The sequence below is a fragment of the Miniopterus schreibersii genome, assembly GCF_964146895.1.
Source record: "Miniopterus schreibersii genome assembly, chromosome: 7".
NCBI classification, from domain to species: Eukaryota; Metazoa; Chordata; class Mammalia; order Chiroptera; family Miniopteridae; genus Miniopterus; species Miniopterus schreibersii.
The window spans coordinates 50,235,676-50,261,066 of NC_138108.1; the positions used below are offsets into that span (position 1 = coordinate 50,235,676).

General features: G+C 38.0%; 1 protein-coding gene across 10 annotated transcripts in view; it reads left to right on the forward strand.

Annotated features, from left to right (window-relative positions):
- Nucleotides 1–1,183: 1,183 nt before the first annotated feature.
- RBMS1 (RNA binding motif single stranded interacting protein 1) overlaps nucleotides 1,184–25,391 on the forward strand; it is a 202,990-nt gene continuing 178,782 nt past the window's right edge. For 2 of the 10 annotated variants that reach the window (XM_081142104.1, XM_081142096.1), the window contains exon 1: nucleotides 1,646–1,819. In XM_081142104.1, the coding sequence (XP_080998230.1) occupies nucleotides 1,745–1,819 (75 nt within the window). In that variant the 5' untranslated portion in view covers nucleotides 1,646–1,744. Of the gene's footprint in view, nucleotides 1,820–25,391 lie in introns of all 10 variants that reach the window. The other 8 variants (XM_081142094.1, XM_081142093.1, XM_081142106.1 and 5 more) reach the window with 8 other exon arrangements.

The following is a 25,391-nucleotide window of genomic DNA, read 5'->3' on the forward strand; positions in this document are numbered from 1 at the left end:
TTATTTTGTCAAAATGTATAACCTAGAAATTTGTCTAAATTATATACAGATTATATAGGTTTCAGTTCCCTATTTCATTGTTTTCAAGTATCTTACTAAATCTGTTTTGAAATGTAATCATATAAAAATGTCACTGTTTAGCAAAATCATGCATTCCATTTCAGTTTGATTTACCTTTGTGCTGTTAAGAAAACAGACTCTCGGAAAACCAAAATGACAAAACAAAGTAATCAAGCTCTACTTAATAACAAATAAATATTTTTATTTCATTTTATTAGATGTGCAGGAACTCCAATTTGGAAGCTTTCTTACTTATCCTATTTGTACATTTTGGTATTATCTCTTTTTGAGCTAGAATATAAAAAGTCTTCTACAGGCAGCTGCAGGGACCAATTAACTCCATTAAATTATATCCAGTTATGTAGTGAACTGAACCACTGCTGTCTGGGGCTGTCTATAGCTGTGGCAATTAGGAGATGGAGAGGGGCAGAAAGAGAGAGATTGATTTTGTATGTCACTGAAACACACTGCAACGATATGCCAGCGTGACTTTCAAAATGGCCTTAAAATATTCCAAACTCAGGGAGTTTCCTTGCTCCTGAGTGGGAGTTGACAGACTGTCTGGCAGCATCAGAAAAAGGCAGAGAAAAGCTGATGTCTATATTGTGTCCTCTAATAATAACATTCTGCCTCTTAGCGGCACCTCCCCTTTAGAAGGATCCCTCTATTTGTTGTGAGGTGTGTGTGTGTGTGTGCGTGTGTGCGTGTGTGTGTGTCCAAGCTTTGCCTCCCCTGGTGCAGAGGACATGATTTTACCTCTCACATCTGGGAAAACCAAACCGAAGGACACTAACCCTCCCAAGGTCACCTAGAAAAGCAGTGCTGTGGCCTGGGGCGGGGAGGTGTTGGGGGAATGGTGAACACAACCCAGGTGTCCCCATTCCAGCCTTGAGGTTGGGCACGAAATAATTTTTCCTTCCCTTGTGGAAAGAAAAAAAAAAAAAAATCATTGGGCAGGGGGAAGTGAGAGATTAATCAGATTTCCTTCTTTCCTTTTACCTCCCCTCCCCCTTACGGAGACAACTCGGGTGAGCAAACGAGGTGTCCACTCTGCAGTTCTCAAGCTGGGTCCCCCCAGTGCACTCCCCCCCGAGCACAAAGCGACCGGCTCCCGGGCGGCCGCGCGCCCGCAGCGCAGCGGGAGGTGAGGAGCGGTCGGAACTCAGCCCGCACCTCCGGCGGTCCCGGCTCCGCGGCGCCCAAGCCCCGCCCCGCCGCCCCTCCCCCACGCCGCCGCGCGCCGGCCCCTCTCCCCTCTCCCGGGCGGGCGCACCCACCCCAGATGCCGCCTGGCACCGATCGCAGCCACCTCCGCTGTCGCCGCCGCACTTTCCACTTGTATTGATCACCTCCCAGCCCTGCTCAGCCTGCTCGCCCGAGCGCAGCGGCCAGCGCGCCGGCCCTTGGCAGCCCCGGAGCGGTCGGGCTCCCGGAGGCAACTCCTTGGGAGCGCCCTGTCCGGGGTGCCCTCCGTGGTCTGCAGCCTTTCTCTCTACCTGGGAGGAGGAGGAGGAGGAGGAAGAGGAGGAGGAGAAGGAGGAGGAGGACCTCTCGTCCGGGCTGGGAGGTGGAGCAGCGGCAGCCGCCGCCGCCGCCGCCGCCGGAAAGGGAGAGGCAGGAGAGACCGAGACTTGGAAACCCCAAAGTGCCCGCGACCCTGCACGGCAGGCTCCCTTCCAGCTTCATGGGCAAAGTGTGGAAACAGCAGATGTACCCTCAGTACGCCACCTACTACTACCCCCAGTATCTCCAAGCGAAGGTAAAGGAGCGCCGGGGGGGCTCCGGGGGCGCTCCGGCTCGCGCCCGGGAGGGGCGGCGGGCGACCCCCGCCGCCCGCCGCGGAGTTGAGGGGAGGCTGCTAACTATAGCGCCGGCCTGGGCAGAGCGCGCGGCGCGGGGCGGCGGCTGCGGAGGCAGCGGAGTGCGGGATCGGGTTACAGAAAGCCGCGGGGGGAGAGGCTAGACAGGAAAGAGCCGCCAGCCCCTTCCTGGCCCGGGAGGCGGGAGGGTCGCGGGGCCGAGCGGCGCCCCTCGCCGAGCCCCGCGCCGAGCCCCGCGCCGAGCCCCCAGCCGAGCGTCGGCGGCTCCGCTGCGGACGCCTGGGGCCCGCGGCGGGACCCGCTGGCCGCGCGGCTTCCCGACCCCCGCTCCTGGGCCCCGCCCTGCGAACGGCAACTCTCGGCTTAGCTCGGAGTGGTGCAGAGCCCCCACCTCCCGGGGACGCCCCTCGGCCTCCGGCGCGCGACGTCTGGGGCTGGGCGGGGGGCGGGGGGCGGACGGGACGTTTCCCTCCCCGCCTCCAGCCCCGCGCGCCCGCCCCTCGCCTTGATCTTTGTGCGGTGTGGCACTTCACCTGGTTACTGATTTCTACTTTTACGCTGGTGTTTTGGGTAGGAAAGTGGCCAAAGTTCACTCAGCGTTCATTGATGTCCCTTTTAATCTTCCCTGTAGCTTTTGCTTAGGAGGGACAATGGGCAGATTTCAGTGCAGAGAAAGAAGTGACTTTGTATTTAGTTTAGAAAAATACTGCCTTACGTGTTTACCACAGATCGATTTCCAATGGTGCTTTCTCAGAAGTGGCCTTGGCATGCTCTTGGGTAACACGGATGATGACCTGTAACCTCGCAAATTGCGACTGGCTTTCTAGGGACCCTGGGTACTTGGTTAGTGGGCCTGTCTTATTTTTACAAGAATTGGATGCCGCCTGAACTCATTAAAAAATACACTGGGTCCGTGAAGAGTGAGGGTTTCACTGCTTTGGAAGCTTCTTCCACAGTTTGGGAAGGTGGAAGTTGGATGCACCAGCCTTCTTCAGCAGTCAGCATCTCCTGTCGTGACTCCAGGCACCCTTCTAGATCACAAAAGAATCAAGTATGGGTGCAGTGTCTGAACTTTCTTTGGGAGGTTGTAATCATGCCCTGCTTGCTGGCAGAGGGCATTTCTGGCCTGGTGCAAAGAATCTCTGATTCATCCTTGATAAGCTTTTCTTTCTTACAGCGCGTGTGGTCCATGTTCTGTACCTACAAACACAGTATTTGTCCTAAAGAACACGAGTCAGCATAGAGATCAGACATTTCTTAGCCCTCAAGGGCCTCATTCTCCCCCCCGCCCCCCAATTCTTATTTTACTTTGGGTCGTCTGAAAGCAGCAAGATGGTAGTAGCAAGGAAATCTATTATTCATTTCTGTGTGGTCCCCATAAATTTGTTTTCAGGGACTGGAGGGAGATGCCTGCTTTTTTGCGAGCTACATTGTAAATATAAGTTGTTCAAAGAAATTTTGAGATGTAATCAATGCACTACCTTTTAGATAGCATATATGTTTAATGCACTTGTTTAAATTATGCAGCATTGGGTGGCCAAAGGACAGCCTATTCAACACTTAACTATATCAATAATAAATACATATACTCAGGTGAAGAAAAAAGGCCATGTATCTACAGGCACATTCACCTTAGTAATTTTTATGTACCATTAGTAAGTTAGAACCCAAGTACATAGCATTTAATATAGCTAATGCAATGCCATTTGGCTCTTTTTGCCCCGTAAATAATTGAAGAGAGAGACAAACGGCAAGAGCTTGCTCTGGTAATTAGGGTCGGATCCCAGAAAGCTTTAGGGCCCATTTTCTGAAAGTGTGCTTCCTGCATAAAGCATTTAATATTGATTTGTGTTACAGTAAATGACATTCTCAAAACATATCTTGTGGTTACTACTATGAAATCTGAAATCCTATTACTCTGAATCTCTTTGTTTCCAGAGAAGGACATACATACTCACTTGACCTATATAACATGGTATTAAAATTTGATAATTAAATCTAAATTCCCTATTGTAATGTATCTTGATTATCTCAAAAAGGGGCATCTCCTAAAATGTAAAGTGACTAGTTGCAGATTTTAGATAAGCACAGTTCAGAACGCATAGCCTCTTTTTTCTCCCTTACATATCTGTTGGTAGCATGGTAGTGTGAGCCATTTAAAAGAAAAGAGAGACTTCTTTTGATTTTTAGTTTAAAAACAAGTGTTGCCTAATCTACCTAAAGAGTTAATAAACTCACTTATAATCTGTTGTCTTCAGGGATGATCCTTGCCTGTGTGTGCGTGTGTTTTAACCTTCCTGAAGTATGGGATAGAAAACATCACTGTTTAAAGTACAGTGATGTGTTTACTAGTCAGAGTTGTTTTGAAACTTCTGTTTGGAAGCTATAACAAAAACCAAGGAATCCACGGTCAATTATGAAGTGATATTGGTCTTAAACAGTGATCAAGAGATGGATGTGATTGTTTTAAACTGAGGAAGAAGGAACGGATGGGATTTCTTTGCATCAGAAGGAATAGATACCAATTAACATGCCCCTTGAAAATGAGTTTTGTTACCATACTTTTAAAAGTTAACATATGTCAAATTATTTTTTTGTGTGTGAATCATTCAATCAGTGACTGATTTGGAAAATTTATTTAGTAATTTTCCCCCATAAAAAATATTTACTTGTACATTTTATTAGCAACAACAAAAAAGTCCACGGAGCTGTATTATAGTGTGTGAGCGTATTGGTGTGCTTTGCTCTTTGACAGAAAGAAAATCATTAGAAAAAGTAATACAGCTGCATTAAACATAAATTTGAGGAGGCTGTGGAAGGGCAGGACATGGGTGGAAATGAAGAAGACTGCGAAATTTTCATAATACCTTAGTTTAGAGCAACATAGATTTCAAGTAACCTGATTTTATACACTTGTGTTTTTGTATCTCTCTGTCAGGATGGTCTTATCACAGCAGGTGCTCTTTGTCACCTGACACATTCATTCTAAGATGTAGTTAGACATAGCTTCGTATATATAAGCACATATTGTTCTAAGGGATTTTCTGAATTATATAAAATGACTTGCTAGATTATGAAAAATTAAATTTGGAATCTACTTTGAAGCTATACAGATAATTCACTGTATTTTTTTTCTAAAGGTGTGTATTACTCATTTTCATACAATGGCTATATTATTTTCACTTACTGTAAAAGCAATCCTTCAGTCATGGTCTGTTTATTTCAGAGATACTACAACTTACCTTATTGCCATTTCATGTATGCAAATTTTTATGGGAATTGAAATACTTATTCTACTTCTTTTGAAGAAAGGGAAGTACAGAATGTTCTTTACATGAATAGCTATTTGTACTAGCTAAAAGCAATTTGACAAATGTTTGACCTTTATTCATAGTTATCAAAATGTTTCTATAAAATATAGCATAATGAAAGCTTGGTTTTTAAGTTTTATGTATACAACAGTATTGTTTTTCTATTCTAAGGAAATGTTTGTTTCTAAAACAAAAGTTTGTTTTAAAGCCATCTTGTGTAAGTGCATGCTGAAGAACATACCTGACCTGAGATTCAAAATCTGGAAAATAGTGATAATAATTTGGGATTCTATTAATGAAGGCTACTAGAACAGAACAGTTTTTTCTGAATTGAATTTCTGGGAGCATTAACATTTTGCTGAATTCCTTAACTTCTTCTTAGTTGTAGCCAAATGAATATTATACTGCCTCAGTCTGTTTCTCCAGGATTTAGGGGTCATGATTTGATAATGGAACTACTGAGCATTTTAAGGTGGATTGGAGGTAGAGAAATTTGATATTAAGACTTGGAGTGCTTTGAGCTTTCAGAAGTAACCACATTTATGAGGTGAATAAAGTATGTTTAAATGTATCAATACAGTCATGCTATACTTTACACAAAGAATACACCTTATTAGGTGAGGGAGGCATTGTGGCTGTCTGGATGTGGCTTTGGAAGAATCAAGGTCATGGAAATGTTAAAAAGAAGATGCATTATAATGCAGTATTGTAGCACCCTCCCCGTTGGATAGCTATTCCTTTTGAATTTCCCATAATGCATATTAATTTTTTATATGTTGGGAGCCAAATTTTAAGCTACTAGAAGGGAACAGGAAAAGATAAGTAGGAAAGTGTTTGATCATGTATTATCAGCATAACTAAATATACGTTACAAATTTGGCAATCTTGGCTTTGAATTTAAATTCAGATATGGAAAATTTCCATGTAGTACACTTTTAAGGAAAAAAATTTAAAACTTGACTGATTTATTGCTCAGACTTTATATTTTGCTTACTGGTTTATTGGGACTGTAAAATGACCCCAGCATACTTAATGAATACAGAAATTTTAAATTATTACGGGTCTTTTAGCTAAAGACAAAGGGATCTTTTTTTCTTTTCTTTTTACTCAGGAGTGAGTCGCCAGAAAAGAAAATCTTTCTTTATTTCCCCCCTCTCTATCTGCTTAACTAGTAAAAATCATGCGAGGAAGATCTAGAATGAAAGGATAGGGGCTTAGTAAAAATGATATGGACAATCACATATTATTCATTCTTTTTAAAGATGAGGAATTTCTTGTCTGGTTTGTTTTTTATTGGAGGCTCAGTTCACTGAAGTTTATTTTCCCCAAGCATGGTCTTGATATTGTATTGTTAGTCTCTCTTCAAAGGGTATCAGCACCTCCCTAGTTTCTTGCTTCATTCACAGAGCAGTAGGTGCTAAATAAATGCTCCTTTGTGATTAGTAATATTCAGAATAAGTACCTGCAAAATTTTTCTAGACTAGAAAGAAATCATAGACCCAAACCTACAAATATAATGAATAATCCAGTTTAATTTTCTAATGAAGTCTCGGTATAGTTAGGTTTGTGTTTTGATTTATTTTGCCCCTATAATAAAAACTTCCAAATGTTTTATGAATCGAGTAAGATCCCTGAAATGAATCACATATCAATTGGTCAGTGCTTCACTTACGGAATCAAACGTACCTTTTTGTGCAACCTTCATTAAAGAAGAAGGCGCCAGAGGAAAATTTCGTAGTGTTAGATTAAGGGGGGGCGGGATATGTTACATACGATGGGTTGGTGATGCGGCCTGTCTTTGCCTGCTCTCACTGGCACCAACCAACACAATCCAGACTTTTTCCTGCTTAATTTTCAAGAGAAGTCCCTTTTTTTCCAGGGTATTTCAGACTTGGTAAAAACAAAACATTCATTCATTTAATGGATAATAACTAAAATATAAACTATCCTTGGGGTGTTCAGAATTATAGTTATCTCTCAGTTACTGACTGTTTCGTAACCCTAAACTTGACATTCAGCCATCTAGCTTTTTATCCCATTTTTTGGGATATTATAGGAATAGGCGGGAACATGCCAAGTTGCTCTTAGGTTGAATTGTTTTATTCAATGTAACAGCTTATTTTAAAGAAAATGTAATGATATACCAGTAATTTAAATGCAATGCCATAATAATTGGTATAAAATCAGACCGTATAGTATTCAAGATTGAACATTGGGCTTGGGGATTTTATGTGCAATGAATTTAAATGTTCTGGTTTCTGTTGTTCATTTTGATGAGTAAATAGTAAAACCTGGTGGAATTCAGCTGTGCCTCATAAGAGGCAGCACGTGGATGATAACAGACGTTTACCACTAGTTTGGTCAGATGACACCCAGCAGGCTGTCTTCTTAGACGTGCATGTGCGAACACACACGCAAATTTGAGCGCACACGCAAATTTCATAGCAGAAACTAAACACGTCCTAATCAGGTCGCTATGAGGGGAAAAGTGTAAAGGAGATGATGACAGCTAAGCCAAGAACGAAGTGAACATGTCTCCCATAACCGAATTCCTTATTTTGCCTTGGCACACCTAGTCTCCTTAACATAATTATATGAATATTTTAATTTTTCAAACAGGAAAATAAGCATATCACAGATGATGAGGGAGAGAGAAAAAGGAGAGGGCAAAAAAATCAACATCCATCATGTTCAGAAAAATGTATGAAACTGAACATTGTCCTTCACCCATACATCATCTTTTAGCTAATTCTTAAAGGAATGCATTTGTCATTTCAGAGGATAGAGAAAAGTCTTCTGGACAATGAATATGAAAACTTAGATCCTAAAAGAGGGTTTAGATGCTAATATGAACAGTTACCTTGCTTATATTATCTGGTACTGTAAGCACACAATTCGATGTCCTGTGGATGATTTCCTACGCTCACTGTAACATCTGTATTCTGGAATTAGGTTAATTTTTAAGCTGATAGCTTGTTGGAAAATTGCTGAGGCTCGTGGCAGGCTAAAATACTAATCGATCATATTTCCTGAGTGACCATTCTCTGCACGTGCCAGTGGGAAAGGTTAGGGAGTGTAATATCTGGTCCCTGCTCTCCAGCATCTCACCAGCTACCAAGGGAAGACAGAATGGACACAATACGAGAAATAAGCAAAGAATATTTACAAAATAGCACACCCAAAGGTCTGTCTTAGTGACAGAGAAGGCACTAAGATCTATATGTGGGTTTAAAAACAGTGCCATGTGTTTTGTGAGAAAAAAGTAAAATGCTAATTAAAGCTACAATAAACCTGGGAATTTTAGAAGGAGGTTGGGGTTTAGATTAATGAGTGAAATTTTTAAAAATTGATAATCAGCATTGTTTTGTATTTATTCTGCTTTATAATCCTCTTACGGGTACTTAGAATTTTAGTGCTTTGTGTTAACTCCTTCCTCTCTGGTTTTCATATTCAATTACCTTATTTTACATTATTATTTTTTCAGTCTCATGCTTATAAATGTGCATAGGCCAACCTATTAGGGTTGTGACAGCCCGAGAATATAATCTTAAATGATGACATAATGGTTATACAGAAACATTACTTTTGTTGTTTTAAGCCATTTTGAAGTGATGTTTATTTCTCTTAGTTTGTTAGCCTTGCTCATGGCAAAGGGGGAAAATAAGTTTGGAGTTTTGTTTTGCTGCTGATTGGATCACTGTGCCTGCAATCTACACATTGATAATATGTCTAATGTCAGCTGGTGTTTCATCAGAAAATAACAGATTTTTTATTATTCTTGATCTTATGTGGCTATAGCTATTTATTCTCTTTATTTGGTCATTGTCTGGCTTTAATTCTTTTAAAATAAGCTGTTATTCCCCTCTGCATATGGAACACAGTCCCTTAGGAGTCACGCTGTCCTCTGGCCTCAGTGTGGGACATGGAACGCATCCCTCTTGCTGCTCATTGACCAACACGTGCTATTGGGCTGCTGGGTCCCAGATGAAGAGTGGCTTCAGGGAAAGGTTTTGTATAACAAAATTACATCATTTCGTAGGTAGCAAAAATATTTTTTACTGATCTTGAAAGAAAAATGCATCATCTTCCCAGCAAGCGTGGGGCTCATTTTACATGATACCAGTTTTGCTTATTTTATAAGTTGAAAATGTAATAATTAGCATGGGCAGAATTGGATATATCACGGAATGTTGTGCTCTTAACTTGAGTTTCTTGGAGGGGAAATCAAAGTTGCCCAAATGAATTTTAGATTAAATTTACATTTATCTTAAACTCTTCATGACACTGTACTATTTTCCCTGTTTGCCACTTTTTAAACACAGTGATTCTGAGAGTTGCAATTGGAAGTATATTTCTACTTCGGAAGAGCCTCTAAACCCTTTCTTACCTGTAGAATAACTGGGAAATATTTTCACACTTTATAAAATAAAGTCCCAAACAAAATATTTGTTTATAAGGGTAAGTAAATCTTACTAGACATTTGTAATACTATCAACTTTATGTCTGTCTTCTCAGCAGCAATTTGGATTTATCATCAACAGGCATTTTGACAAATGCAGACATTTATAAAAAGAAAAATTTGCCAGTTTTTATTTTCAGGTCATTAACTGAAATACTCCCAAGAGCCTCTCTGCCTTCCACAAAGCACAGCTTTGATTAATTTCATTGTTTTAAAAATGGAAGTTTTAAAAAAATAAGGTTCCTAATCTCAGTCTCTTTGTAGGTTTCATTCCACTTGATCACTTGCATACTCTTATTAAACAACAACAACAACAACACAGAAAGATTTGGCTACCAGATACCAACTGCTAGAACAAAAATTCTAAAGCGGGGCAGATGGTATTTATTTGGGGCTCTATATGACTTGTTTAATGATTGGGCATACCTTACCTTACTAGTGAGTTGTGTTTCCAGCAGGTCTTATTCCAAAAAGTTCACTCGTCAGTTATTTAAAACTTGAAACTCATTTCCTATATTTCATATATAAGAGCCTGCAAAGTGGGAGTGGGTGGGGATAGAGACCCTGAGTTAGGGCAGTCTCAGTGTGTTTCCTCTCTTCCTTTCCTATTCCCTCACTCCCTTCTCCCCCACTCATACTCGCAACTACTCTTCCTGCAAAACTAAGAGTAGTGCCACTCTGGGCTTATATCGGCAGGTGTATGTGCCAGTGGTGGATCTACCAGGGTGATTGTCACATATTAGCTACTCGCACTGCATTTGCCTGAATCAGGGACCAAGTGTGCCGGGCTTAATTTTGCTAAAGAAATCTTTACTACCTCTTAATGCTCCAGTTTATGATTAAGAATTTCCTAATGACAATTGCCTCTTTGAATTTGATTTTCTTTCTGATTTCTTATGCAGTCTTATATGGAAATTTTAAATAAAATTTTATTGGTTAATGTACAAATGAGTTAAAGAAGCTCAGACATGATGTAATACTTTGAATAAAAGAGAAGGTAATTAGCATAATAGAAAATATTTTGGTGATAAATATATATTCTAATGAGATTGGAATGTAAATAGGGGGTAGTGAAATGGTAAGATGTTTACATTTTTTCTCCATCCATACTTTAATTTAAAATTATTCATAACCATTTTTCTGTTTCTTGAATATTTCACAAAAAAATTCTTTACCTAAAAGTAATCACAAAAGTATTGTGTTTTTGTAATTTGTAAAAGACTAAAAAAATGTTTCTTGGTAATAGTTCCTCAGGTTTTAATTTTAATAGCAGAAATCTTGTTGATTTTGATTGTTTTTTTTTTAAGAATAGATTATAACTTAATATATAAATAGGATTTAAAATGATAGTGGATGATATCTGCTGTTCTTTTCTACCCCTCTGTCTTTATCACAAAATTCAAATTCATGTTTCAGCAGTACAGGATGTACTTCAGTGCACATCCTTTGAGCCTTCAAAATTTGATTTGACTGTGTGGTCTGAGGAGAGCATGTTCAGATAAATACATTGTGATAGTAATCTGTGTCTGGGCCCTAATGAACATCTGCTTTCTAGGGCACCACAGCTGCACCTTTCTTTGTTTCTTTTTCCTTTGCCTTTTTTATTTAAATCTTATTTAAACTCTGCAAATAGGGTCAGTTTTCCAGTATGCAAATAATCCTATTTCTCTTTTTTGGGGGGAAAAAAGCTAGGTATTTTAAATATGAATGCATTGGGAATTTAAAAGGAGCCTGCAGGAAGCAAATCCACAGCTATAGTTCTACTATTGATAACTCAGACACTGTACTAAAATTATCTAGTTAAGATGTAGTTGGAACTACCTGGTCAATTTAATTAAATTCAACAAACACTGAGCAGGCATTGTATTAAGCCCTGGAAACTACAGATATGTAAATAAGGCATGATTTGTACCATCTTGGAGCACAGTGGAATATTTTTATTTACTTGTTTCTTTGTTTAAAATTTTTATTACAATGCATAACTTTTAAATAAGTGGATACGCTCATATAATGGCCACCCAGGTCATTCTATAGCATTTCCAGCACCCAGAAAACACCCTCATGCCCCTTCCCAGTTTGTGCTCCCTAGAAATAACCATTAGTCTTATTTCTATCTCTGCGGATTGGTTTCACTTACCCTTGTACTTCACAAAAATGAAATTCTATAATATGTATCCTTTTGCGTTTGGCCTCTTTAGTGCATCCTTATTGGTTTGATTCATCCATGTTATATGCAGCAGGTGTTGGTTCTCTTTTTTTTTTTAACCTTTATTGATTTCAGAGAGAGGAAGGGAGAGGGAGAGAGAGATAGAAACATCAATGATGAGAGAGTCATTGATCGGCTGCCTCCTGCATGCCCCTGACTGGGGATGGAGCCCGCAACCTGGGCATGTGCCCTGACTGGGAATCAAACCATGATCTCCTGGATCCTAGGTTGATGCTCAACCACTAAGCCATACATGGCTGGGCTGTTAGCTTTTTTTTTTTTTTTAATGTTATGTAGTATTCTATCACAGAATAGATCACAATTTATTTATCTATTCTACTATTAATGGGTATTTGGATTATTTAAATTTTCAGCTATTATAAGTAAAGTTGATATAATTATTTGTGTCCATATCATTTGGTCAACATTTGTACTTACTCATAATAGAGGAACTGGTAGGTCATGGAACTGGTGTGATATGTGTGTGTTCAGCTTTGGTAGATATTACCAGATATTACCAGGCAAAGCATGAGAAAAATCTAATTGCTCTATAAGTCACTAACACTTGGTATTGTCAGTCCTTTTAAGTGTAGCCCTTCTGGTAGGTGGTATTTCATAATGATTTTAATTTGTACTTCCCTGATGATTAATGATGTTGAGAACTTTTTAATATATTCATTGGCAAGTGACTGTCTTCTGTTGTGAAGTACCTTTCAAGTTTTTTGTTCACTTTTAAAAAAATAACAGCTTTATTGACTATAATTGACGTAACTTACAACTTAACCTTTTGCTCACTTTTTATATTGGATTTTTCTTTTTATTGGTTTATAGGTTTTCAAATATAGTCTGGATACAAATCCTTCATCAGATATGTGTATCAGAATATCTTCTCCCAATTTTCAATTTTCCCTTTCACTAGTGTCTTTTAATGAATAGAAGTTCTTAATTTTAATGAAGTGCAGTGTACCCACCTTTTATGATTATTGCTTCTTGTGTCTGTTTAAGAAACCAGTGCTTACTTTAAGGTCATGAAGATATATTCCTATATTTTCTTCTAGAAGCTGTATTTTACCTGTCACATTTAGGTCCGCATTCCATTGCCAATTAATTTTTGTGTTTGATATGGAAAGGGTCAAGATTTGTACTCCCCACCCTCATATGAATATCTAATTGACCCAGCATCATTTATTGAAAAGACATTTTCTTTCTTTCTTTCTTTTTTTAAATTGATTTCAGAGAGAGGAAGTGAGAGGGACAGAGGGATAGAAACATCATTGATGAGACAGAGTCATTGATCGGCTGCCTCCTGCACGCCCCACACCGGGGATTGAGCCCACAACCAGGGCATGTGCCCTGACTGGGAACTGAACCATGACTGCCTGATTCATAGGTTGATGCTCAACCACTGAGCCATGCCAACTGGGCTGAAAAGACATTTTTATGTCCTCCTTTGAATTTCAGTGTCGCCTTTGTTGTAAATCAGGTGACCAACATTTATGTCTTTCTTTTTCTGGACCCTTTGTTTTGATCCATATGTATCTTTGTGTAAGTAAATACTACATGGTCTGAATTTTTGTAGCAATATATTAAGTGTATATTCTTCAAAGTGGTCTTAACTTCTAGATCTTTTTCATTTCTTTGTAAATCTTAGAATCAGTTTGTCAGTTTTCATTAAAAAAACTGATAAGATTATTATTGGGATGGCATTAAAACTATACATCAATTTTGGGAGAATCAGTATCATCCAAACTAAGTATATCTCTTCTTATTTATTTATGAACTTACCACTTTTAAGTAATTCATAATAAAACACATGGAAAATTATTATTGTTTTAAGTACTCATTTTAAAAATACATCCAATAATTGCTTCAAGATCTGTAGTATGATAATTGACATAGACTCTGTTAAGAAAATAATTCTTTTCAGGAGGTAAAGAGACTATTTATTATCAGAGATCAAAAAAATTTTGAAAAGTAGCTTATTGACTGAAACTTACCCTTTAAGAACAGATGGCATTTTTTTTGTTTTTTCTTGAATGCATCTTAAAATATGATTGATTCTCCTTTACACTCTTTATTCTCCTTCTGAGGCTTTATTTGATGTTGTGACATCTCATTACCCTGTCTTATATATTTATACACATACTAAGAAATTGAAAGTTAGTTGTATTTGGAGAATTTTCTGACATCCCTTGTGATTTTTCATTATGCCCTGAATATTGTGAAAACGAGGCCTGGGAATGCTGCTTAGGTACAGACTTCTGAGCAATAGAACATGCTGCTCTATGGCTTCAGCTCCTTCAAACTTTTTCTTAGATGTTCTAAAAATCATATATATATATATATATATCATGCTTTAAGGTTTTAAAGCTTTGATTATTGCAGTATTCAGCCAGCCAAAAACAACTACATAGAACTTTCAAAGCTTATTAGTTCTGGCTAGGTTAGCTTAGGTTGAGCAGGAGGTTGAATAGACGACTTCTGAAGTTCCTTTCAACTCTAAATTTTAGGATTCTGGGAATTTATAGCATCCAAGAATCACAGAATGTTAGAACTGGAAGGGACTTTAAGATAATCTGGTTCAAGCTACTCATTTTACAGATGAGGAAAGCTACCCAACGTGGAGAAACCAGAGTAGAGCTCCGGAGAGGCAGAGTTGGGAGGCGTGGCAGGAGGCCCAGAGATCCGGAGGGTGGAGGCCTGACCTCACACAACTCGTCAGAACAGTGACCTGAAGAGGAAGAAAGGAGAAGGGAGGCCACACACAGCTTTAGCAGTCATTCCAGGAAATGTATCACGGAGGCTGGACTGGAGTGTCAATGGGCCAGTGTCACCAGCTGGTGTCGGATCAGGAATCAGTAGTGGTCACTCTGTCTGAAGCCACCCCACCAGGCAGGGCTGGCCAGACATCTGCATTTCCTTCCACTAGCAGGATGCTGCTCCTTGCTTGCCAGAACAGTGTTCAGAACCGAATCTGCTTTGTTCTAATGTTTCTAACTTTGCAGATGATGGGAGCCTCTAGTTGGGCGCTGCTCGTCCACCATGGCTTCCTCATGGCCTTGTTCTTCTGGATCCTTCCATTACCACATTCCTAAGGGCCTTTGTTTTTATAGCCCTGGGTCTGGGGCCAAACCCTCTCACTTTTTTTTTTTTTTTTTAGCATGCCTAGAGCTTTCCCACATTGACATGATAGACTCCAGACTACTACATTCTTGCTAACTTTCTTTATTCTGCCATCACCACCTGCTGTAACCTGTTAGAGAGTCTCTGATTAAACACCTTTTTTATTTGTTGAGGCCACCCTCTTGTTCATCACTCTGATGGGAACCATCTTCTTCACAATGCCAAGCACTCCACACTAGCCTCTCGTATCTCTTGTTTTTTCATGAGACACTTGAACACAGTTGACGACCTTCAGTACTCATCACAGGATCATGCTTCAGGACTCTGTTTTAGTCAGGTTTGTGGAGAGCCTCGGAAAAGCAAAACACACAGTAGGTGGCATCCACAAGCCCAGGTGTCACTTGGACATAGCTTCTCTCTCTTGCTGTTCGTATCATATCCTCGTTAAGCACACAGAAGTATCATGCCTGGCTATACGCTATGTGCTGTGGAAATCAAATACGGAAGAAATTGGGATATATTAAACAAATAAAATGGAATAATTTTCCCACAGTTTACAAAGAGATTCGCCAGTGAAAATGCCTCCTTAGTTCATTTATGTGTTTCAAAGATTATTACAGGTCCCTAAGCCTTTGACAGAAAGTATAATTTAAAGGTAAGTCATAGGGAACCACAGCTTATTAAAGATGAATTAGATATTAAGGAAAATAGTTTGTGAAATAATTTCTTAAGTCAGTTGGAAAGGATCAGTTTATTTTGTTATATTTGATTTTCACTCAGCTTCTTAGGAATGCACAATTGAGCAGAGGTACAGCTGTAGCTTAGCTTTGTCTGTTTGGTTCCTTTTATTCTCACTATTTCAAAAATCCTCTGTACTGATTGGCTCAGACCTTCACTTTTCCTCCTGTAAGTGTGTGTAACCATAACTGTGAACTTTGGAAGTTGTGGGCTGCACAGAAGGAAATGACAGAAAGGGCTGTGGATGATTGAAAATAGATAGGTCCTCTGTGTGATCTGTAGGGAAACCAAGTTGTTTGTGGCCTATTATTTGACATGTCAAAGTGAAGGTTTCAGTGTGGTGGTATGTTTAAAGACTAGGGAGAGGCATGACCTTTTAGACATTTTAGGGTGCTTTTTTTTTTTTTACAGAACAATTGATTACTTGTGCTAGAAAGTTCTCTCAGGTGAGATCCAGTGAATCACCTTAAACAACTGATGATCCAAAGCATTTTGCTGTTAATGTGTGTGTGTAACTTACTCTCCTAAAACACTGCAGTTGCCTTGTATTTGCATTTCCTTTACCTAGGATTCAACAGTGAAAGATGGGCATGCTTGAAGTCATGTGCATTATTCGTTTAAGTTAAAAGGTACCTATTCAGTCGGAGTGACATAAGGTCTAAAAGGAAAGCTAGGGCACGGCTGGTGTGGCTTTGTTGGTTGAGCGCAGTCCCATGCACCAAGAGGTTGCACTGGTTCGATTCCTGGTCAGGGCACATGCCTCGGTTTTGGGCTGGATCCTCAGCAGGGGGTGTGCAGGAAGCAGCCAGTCAATTGTTGTTTCTCTCCCTCTCACATCCTCTCTCTCTAAAAAAACCAATAAAAACATATTTTAAAAAATTAAAAGGAAAGCTAGGGTTTAAATAAGCACATGAGTAATTGTTATATTAAGAAACAGAGGGAATTTCCTTTCTGATCTAAGTTTACTTCCTAAATACAAGTTTCTGGCTTTAGAACCTTTCATCTAACCCTCAACATATGAAGCTGTTGAGGACAGTTTACCCACATTTCAAAGAACATACAGGAAAATTGAGGGAGATATGTCAAATTCTGTGTTGGTTATATGCTCACTCATAGGCAGCTTGTAAAATCTCATTTTTAGGATATTTAAAAAATGGAGACATGAGAGTTTACTGATTTGATTTTTTCTTATTATATTTAAACTTTTTCCAAGTGGCATTTCATTTAGACTATACTGTATAATAAATTTACATTATAATATAATATAATTTACCTGTTGGGGGAAAAGACTAAAAAAAATCAGAAGATGTCAGGGGAAAAAAAGCATGCATGAAGTTGATGTATATTTAGTAAGTAACAGTTTAATGTAGTATTTTGTTAACAGTAATTTGTGTTCCTGTGGTCTCCTTTGTAAGAATGTAAGAGTCTTAAAAAATGTATCTGGTTCATTTTTGTGCCCATTATAATGTATTGCACATAGTAGATACTTAATAAATATTTTATTAAATTGAATTCATAACTTTTGCTTTCTAACATGATAAAGAGAAACATGAAGCCAGATTTTTTTAGGAATGAAAATGCTTCTGCTTAAAATACACACATGATTAGGATAAAAATGGGCTCAATTACCTAAATAATTTTCTCAGTCTTTGGCTTGACTGTTAGACTTTGAGTTCATGCCTAGCAGGCTATTAGTGTAGTGTTGGGCTAGTTTGTTATTGTCATATAAGCACTTTTTGAGGCACAAAAACAAAATATTCAATGACTATCTTAAGTCAAATACAGTGAATATAATGTGTTAGAAATGGGAGGCCTATTTCTACTCTATTAGTGTAACTTTTTGAATATCATCTGGATGGGGCATTATTATTGAAAACAATTGAGTTTTTTAAAAGGGCTCTATTTCTAAGAACTATGAAAGAGATTAAACTATCTGAAGAGATTAGCTGGAGGTCTCTAAGGACCTAGGACTGTGCCTGAAAGGATACGTGCTTACATTTGTCAAGATCTGGACAGGAAACATATGGTATTTAGGTAATATTTAACAAACAAGAATATTTACAAATGTGTTGGCAGGACTTAGGAAACCAAAAAAGGGTGATGATGTATTCTGAGGCCAGCAAAAGACAGGCAGTTTCATTAAGCGCAGGGTCTAGGGCTAGGGGTGGGAACAGTGACAAGAACCGAGAGGGGAACCTGCTTTGTGAAGTGGGCTGCCTGAGAGGAGCTGTGGCCTTTAGCTGAGGACCAAGGCCAACCCATGTTGAGCATATATCTCTGACTTTCTTCCTACTTTGGAATCTCCTCCCAGTGCCTCCAATTGGAACCTACAGGAAGTTGGAGGGAGGAGGATTCCTTGGATGCAAGACTTTATGGGTCATCCTCCCGGGGCACAGAATAGGGTGGAGAAAGAAGGTGGACAGGCAGACAGAGGTTGGGGGATCAGTAAGTAGTGGTTGAATAAATGAACTGCTGCTAACTACTTTTCTTAATGGATAGTTTTGTTTCTTTTAATTAACAGTGCTACTCACTGCCTTCATAAAATTCTGTATTATTACTTGAGTGAGTTAAGTAGTATTTAGTGAGTGCCTACTATGTGCAAAGCATTTTGCCAGGCCTGTTTCTATTGATAGTAGATAACTTTCTAAGAAAATTGGCTGGTACTAGAGTTGTATCTCCCTTTACGTAATACATAGATACTGAAAACAACCAATCAAGTGTTGACATTAAATAGTTTGAGGTGACATAAAATAATCCAAAACACCTTATTTCAAGTAAATTTGGGAAGCTTGCCCTTTAAAGCAATCCTATAGTGCAGCTCTATCCAGCAGAACTTTCTGCGATGCTGGAAATGGTCTGTATCTGCAATCTTACGCAGTGGCCACTGGCCCCATGGGGGCTATTAAGCACTTGAAATTTGGCTAGTGCAACTGAGGAACTGAATTGAAAAATTTTAGCTACATGTGGCCAGTGGCTGTCATATTGAACAGTGCAGCTATGGTTAATTGTTAAGTAAATATATGCTGCCTGATTTAATTTTTGTATGAACTCCTTTTTAAAGTAAGAAATTGGATCTTGCGTTTTCAGATTTTCAGATTGCTAGCCTCCATGTGTAGGAACGGTGCGAATACTGGTGACCATAATGTAAAGAGGCAAGAAGTCAAAAGGAACTAACATGAAGCAGGTCCTAAGGTTTGGCTAATAAAAGCAAAGCAAAAGACACAGGAACCCTTTTATGTTACAGAGTTATGTATGCTTTACAAATGTAGGTTGCATTTATTTAGACTGAGTTATATATAAAAATAGACCATTGTGTCCAGGTTTCTCATCATTAAAAATTCTACTTCAATTAAAAAACAGTACATTTATTTCTATGATGTAGTTGTTCTTGCTATTTGATATTTAATTACCACACTAGTTGCTTTTATGCATAAGCAGTTTGTTACAAAGAAGATATTCAAAGAATGATAGGAAATCTAATGTACACAGCTGAACAAAAATATGACAATATATTAAGGGCACATAGATTTTCTCTTCAAGATTTTGACTTTTAGTGGCTTTGTTTTATATATTTTTTATTTCCTTAGCTTTATTGGATATATGTATATATATGTTGTATTTATTCAGCTTTAAGAAAAATTCTGAGAGTTCTCTTGGCCTTATCATAACACTTTTTCTTCCTTTTAGCTTGTCTTCGAGAAATCTGTGTTAAGTTCAGAATCTGAAAAAAACAATCATTCGGAATTCATAATTATTCCGTAAGGACAGACAGATTATCACATCATAAATATGACATATTACCTGTAATGCAAGTGAAAATACTTTTCAAAGCAGTAAGTTCATGAGTATTTGTTTTCTGATTAGTCCTATTCTATTCAAGTCTACCTTTTTGACATTATGCTCTATTTGATCTGTATTTAATAGGACATAACAATTATATATACGACTGTGCCTTTTAAAGGGAACCAGTTCCAAGTCCATTATGACAAATTTTTTAAATGGCTTTTGATGTACAAACCCAAGGTTGTTTTTGTTTTGTATATTGTGGTAAATATACAAAACATAAAATTTACTATTTTAAATATTTTAAGTGTACAATTTCGTGGCATTAAGTACATACATATTGTTAAACCACTCATGAACATTTTTTAATTCTTTATATTGAGAGGTGATGTTTCCAGTTTCACGGAGGTTATTTTTTCTCTTCCAAGAACAACAAAATCATCCATAAATTCTTACTCATGTCAATAAAGAATTATCTGGTAAAATCCTATCAAATGGCATTTTTAAAGTGGTATTAAATTAGCAAAGCTATTGTTTGTTCATCAACACACAAACAGAACTTGTTGAAATAACTTTTTAAATGAAAATGGCCCTTTAAATAGGAAGATACAGTTATTTTTCTCCTTTGCATTTCACTTTTGAAGGAATTTTGTCAAAAACCCAACTACAACAATGGTCTGATGAAGGAAGGCTGTGGTTGTAGTGTATGGGATATACGATGCTTTGTGACTCAAGTTCCTTTACTGTGTTTTTCAAGTTTGTGTAATTATATCCAGACCTAAGCTTGCTTTCTTTTGTTCATTTAATTGAGTTCTTGAGATGATACTAACATGACAGTAAAATTTTAACTTACTTTTATGTGTGATAAAGCATGTAATTAATTCATAATGTTTTGTGAAAATATAAAACTCTCTTTCTTGCACAACATGGGCTCCTCCTACTTATCTATTGCCATAGTAACCAGGTAAACACTAATAAAACCAAATGGGCATCGAAAAAGTTTCTCACATAATTTGTGTTGAAAATTCATAGGATCTTTTAAAGCATAGTCTTACCTGAGTAGGAGAAGGAAGGATTCAAGTGATGGAAGAGAGAAATCAAACTTTATTTGAATATAGAAAGGGAGTTGAAGAGGTGGGAGTCTGTATTGCTGAGAAAAGCGTTTTCAGAGCAGACTGTTCTGGTGTTTTATACCAATTATGTGCAGCTATTGCTTTGAATAAATTTAGCTGTCCTGCTGAGATTTCCTTTTTACAAATCCTGGAGCAATTATAAGATGGAAGTCTGGAATGTATAAACAATGTCCTTTGAACAGTAAATGAGCCTCATTCTTACAGAACTCAAGGGTCAGAATGTTCCACCTTTTATTCAGTTTTTCTCTACCTTTCTTTCCTCCTTCATTGCACAGAAACTAGTGTTTACTTCGAGCGTACAAAAACATAAATTTTTGTCTAGGAATAGTTATAAATAATTATTTCCATCAAACTAACAAAATCTCTCTGTTGCTATCACATTATAACAAGGTTTCTTAATACCTGTTCAGTAGAGCTATTGATTATACATTCTGCATTTCCCACCTTAACACAACAAATTACCTTTATGTATAGACCTGGAAACAAAACATGCACCAAGTCAGTGTTCATGGGGGAAATAGACACTCTTAGAACATAACATTAGACTGAGTTTCTAAATGTCAACTTGTTTTATGTGACAAGCCAGACTGCACTACTCATGACAAACAATATAGAAAATCCAAAAGAGAAGTCAACTGTCACTTAGAGTTAACTATAAAAAGCCTGAACTCCATTATTTTGCTGAACTTACAGACCTTATACAATGTTTACAATAAGATTTGGAGAGTTGCCTAGCATTGGAATATATACAATTAAACAACACAGTTGAACCGCCCTTTATGTCAGCACAGCTAAAAGACTGCCATTATACTCACATGATAGTCATTCTTGGAACTCTTAGCATAAACAGGAATAGAGAACATTCATCTGTAATTCTATCTAAGTGCATGTAGGATTTCATTTTATTTTATTTTATTTTATTCTATTCACATAAACCCCCATGGAAACTAAAGATAGCAATAATAAAAGGGATAACTGAATGAGAATTATTTCTTTGACTGTCAAAGAATGTAATACTTTTATTTTGTTTGCAACTGAGCCTAAGCACTCAGCTCTTTGGACTTTTATGTAAGCTTATGCAAATAAGGGAGATTGTGTTTAAATTTATTACCAAGTGAATTTGTTTGGAAATTAACTTAAAGCTAGAAATTAACACAAGATGCGCTTCCTGGTTTTCTCTTTCGGACATTTACTTAAAATAACAAATGCAGAGAGACAACAGAATATCATAGATTAAGATGAAACCAAACAGACCAAGCTTTACGTCCACATTCATGTTTTATTGAAGTTAGATTAGACCAATTTAATAGTAATAGGCCAGAAGGGTTGAGCCTTTGGCCTTGATGGCAACAATAAGAGGGAAAGATACACAACTGAAGCAATTTCTTCCTTTTGGAAAGTGGAAATATTTAAGAGATTGATTTATAGTGCTACCCTTAAGTAATATAAATATATATTTTAATACACATTTGGGTTTCCCCTGTGGTGATTTTTTTACCTGTCAGTTTCCCAGAGATGTTTGGCTTTATAATTCTGAAAACTAGTTTACAGTGACACCAAAATAAAGCATAGATATATTGCATGACTTAGTACAGAAAGGAAGATTTGAGCTCAGTTTAGGTCACCGGAGCCAGTCACTACAGTGGTTTTTTTGCCTCTGTTTTCTAGTCTGTTGTCTAAAATTTGGGAATTTGTTAAGCATATTTGTAGAGACGTGTGAGCTGCTTGACAGAAAGTTGACCTGTTATATGGCTTAAAAATAAAAAAAAGAGCCCGGCCGGGCGTGGCTCAGCGGTTGAGCATCGACGTAGGATCCAGGAGATCGCAGTTCGATTCCCAGTCAGGGCACATGCCCAGGTTGCGGGCTCGATCCCCATTCAGGGGCGTCCCTCTCCCTTCCTCTCTCTGAAATCAATAAAGATACATATTTAAAAATAAAATAAAATAAATAAAATAAAAGAAAGATACTATCAACTTGACTCATGAAAGGTTTGCAGCATGATATGTTAGAGTACCTCAAAAAATTAAAAGGTTATCTGAAATACAATTTTTGAAATAAAATATTTACCTTCCCCTCACCCTGGAAACTTGTAGTTTAAAGTCTTCAATACAGACAAGTTTTCCTCCTTTACTTTCTCTTATAATATAAATCCTTCCCCCCACTTCTCAAAATACCTAGTGGGCCTCAATTTATAATCAGAATATATGAAAGTTTATATTGAGTTGAACCAAAGGATTTTCTAAACATGGTTTTGTCCCTACTTTTGGAAACAAGGGAGGGACTTTTCAGAGCATTAGTCAGTTGGACGAGGTCAACCAAATGCTCCAAATATCCCTTTAATAACCAATGAATCAATCATCTGTGAGTGTGCCGAGACCATTCTTGGACCCATTTCTGTGTTTAGGACTTGAGAGTAATGAGATCCACACACATTTGTGAAGCACTACTGACTTTTTGTTTGTTTAAAAAAAATACATATTTCTAATGTTTTCTCTATTCCTAGTTTTCCATAATTTGAGGAATACGTTTGGTAACAATTTTATAAACTTTAAATATATCTCCTTTGAATGAGTATTTTTCCAGACCAAAGAATCCTAATTTTAAAATTATACTCTCATGGAAACATCTCTGTTCTTTGAATCAGTTTAGTTCTGTTTTGCTGTTTTGGAAGGGCTTCCTAGAGCAACTCAGATGCACTTGAATTTGTACTTAATAAGATTAGTTTTTTATAAATGTTATTTTCATTAAAACTCTCTGTTCTTAGTGTTTATTGTTCTTTTGGGCTATGGCTCCTGTTGGGCTGCCTCCTTTCAGGTCGTCCAAAATGGTTCCCAAACATTGTTCCAGTTGTAACTGATAGTTTAGTGGGCTCTGTCAGGCTTACCTTTATGGATGTAGTGGATAATTTGTTACCTTTGGATCCACTTTCCCACAGCTCAGCCTTATCAGCTCAGTGTGATTAAAAGGTAGAGTGTTACACATAGATGTGGGTATTTTATTTTATATTTTAATGAAATTTATTGGGTGACAATGGTTAATATGAACATACAGGTTTCAGGTGTTGGTGTCTGTGTCACAAGATCTGTATATTGCTCTGTGTGCCCACCACCCAAAGTCATATCTTCTCCCATCACCATATATTAAGACCCCCTTTACCCCCCCACCCCCTTCCCTCTAGTGACCACCACCACACTGCTGTTTGAGTAGATATGGGTATTTTAATATGTACCTCTTTTTTCAAATGCTATACATAAAAATGTTAAACTAAGCCAGACATGAGTCTGAGAGAGGTCATTCTTGCAACTTAAAAGAATTATGTGATTGATTCTTATGTGAGTTTCTTGTTTAATTTCTTAATAATAATGTTCTTTGCACAAATATTCTTAATTAGACATACGGAGGATTCAAAGGTCAGAAGACACATCCCCACTATTGGAGAGAGTGCATCACACGTAGGGAAAACAGTATATAATTAACAGCTATTAAAACCTAAGGTGAGGGGCCACGGATGGTATGAGGGGAATGGCCTCCGGAAAACTGGAGAGACAGACCTCACTTCTCTCCAGTGAAGATCAGCAAAGCTCTGGATGGGACATTTGTGCTCAGCCTTGGAAGAAAGATAATAATCATGGTGGGAGGTGTTGGTGGCAGAATAGCCTTGTTGTGTTTGGGGTGGACGGGAGGAGAGTGTGGGTACAGCCTGGCAAAGCCATGAAGGAAGATTAGGCAAGAGGAAAGTTCTTACCTTATCCGTTGGGCAGTGGAGAACCATTAAAAGTTTTAAGCTGAGGAATGACAACATTTCAGAGAGATTAATCCAGCATATGCCTGAAGAATGAGGTGAGAGGGAACTCGACGCATAATAAGGCTTTTTTGGTATGTGTTCTAAAGTGGATTCTGTGGGAATCTTGTCCCTTATTTCTTGAAGTCTCCCCTCTCCCCCCAGCTAAGGTACTGGCTATATTCTTTTCAACAAAATTAGTGTTAAACAACTCTTTTCCCTAGTGACCATAAAAATATTCTAAGTACAAAATCAAATGTGCCTGTGATGTGTAGAAAAGAGATCTAACCAAAGTGATTCTACATTTTTTCATTAATTGTTTGAATTTGGAGCCCTGCATTGCCAGACTCAAGTATTATGTAAATCCATCTAGCAAGCTGTAGGAATTTCCTGGCAGGTATAGGCTATGATGTAATTAAAATTGATTACAGCAAGGTAAATTGTTATTAACATTAATGACAAAAATAATAATGATAATGATTACAGCTAACATTTATTGAATATTTACTATGTGCCAGGCATTGTTCTAAGGAGTTTATATGTGTACAAATCACTATTGTTAAAATATACATAGTTAAGTATGAATCTACCTCACGTTAGAATAAACAATAGTAAAAGGGAAAAGAACAACAAATTTGATGTGCTTGATAAATAGAACAAGTTCCATCTATAAATATTGTCTCTTTTTATATAATGAAGAAAATACCTATGTACTAGGCCCTGTGGGAAATGAATAGTGTCACTGTTTTATACTGACAAGTCTATAGTATAGTTCATTAACATATGCTAGAAAGGAAAAATAAATTGGGTGTACAGAATAATATTTGGGGAGTGTGATGTGGAGCTATTCCAAGCAGAACACCAGCTTGGCTTTGTTTTTCTTTTACATCTACACCCGCACAACAGCCTCTTGGATTTAAAAATATTATCTCTGCCATTTTAGCTCCTTGGCTCTGGAGCCGCCACTCAGTGAACA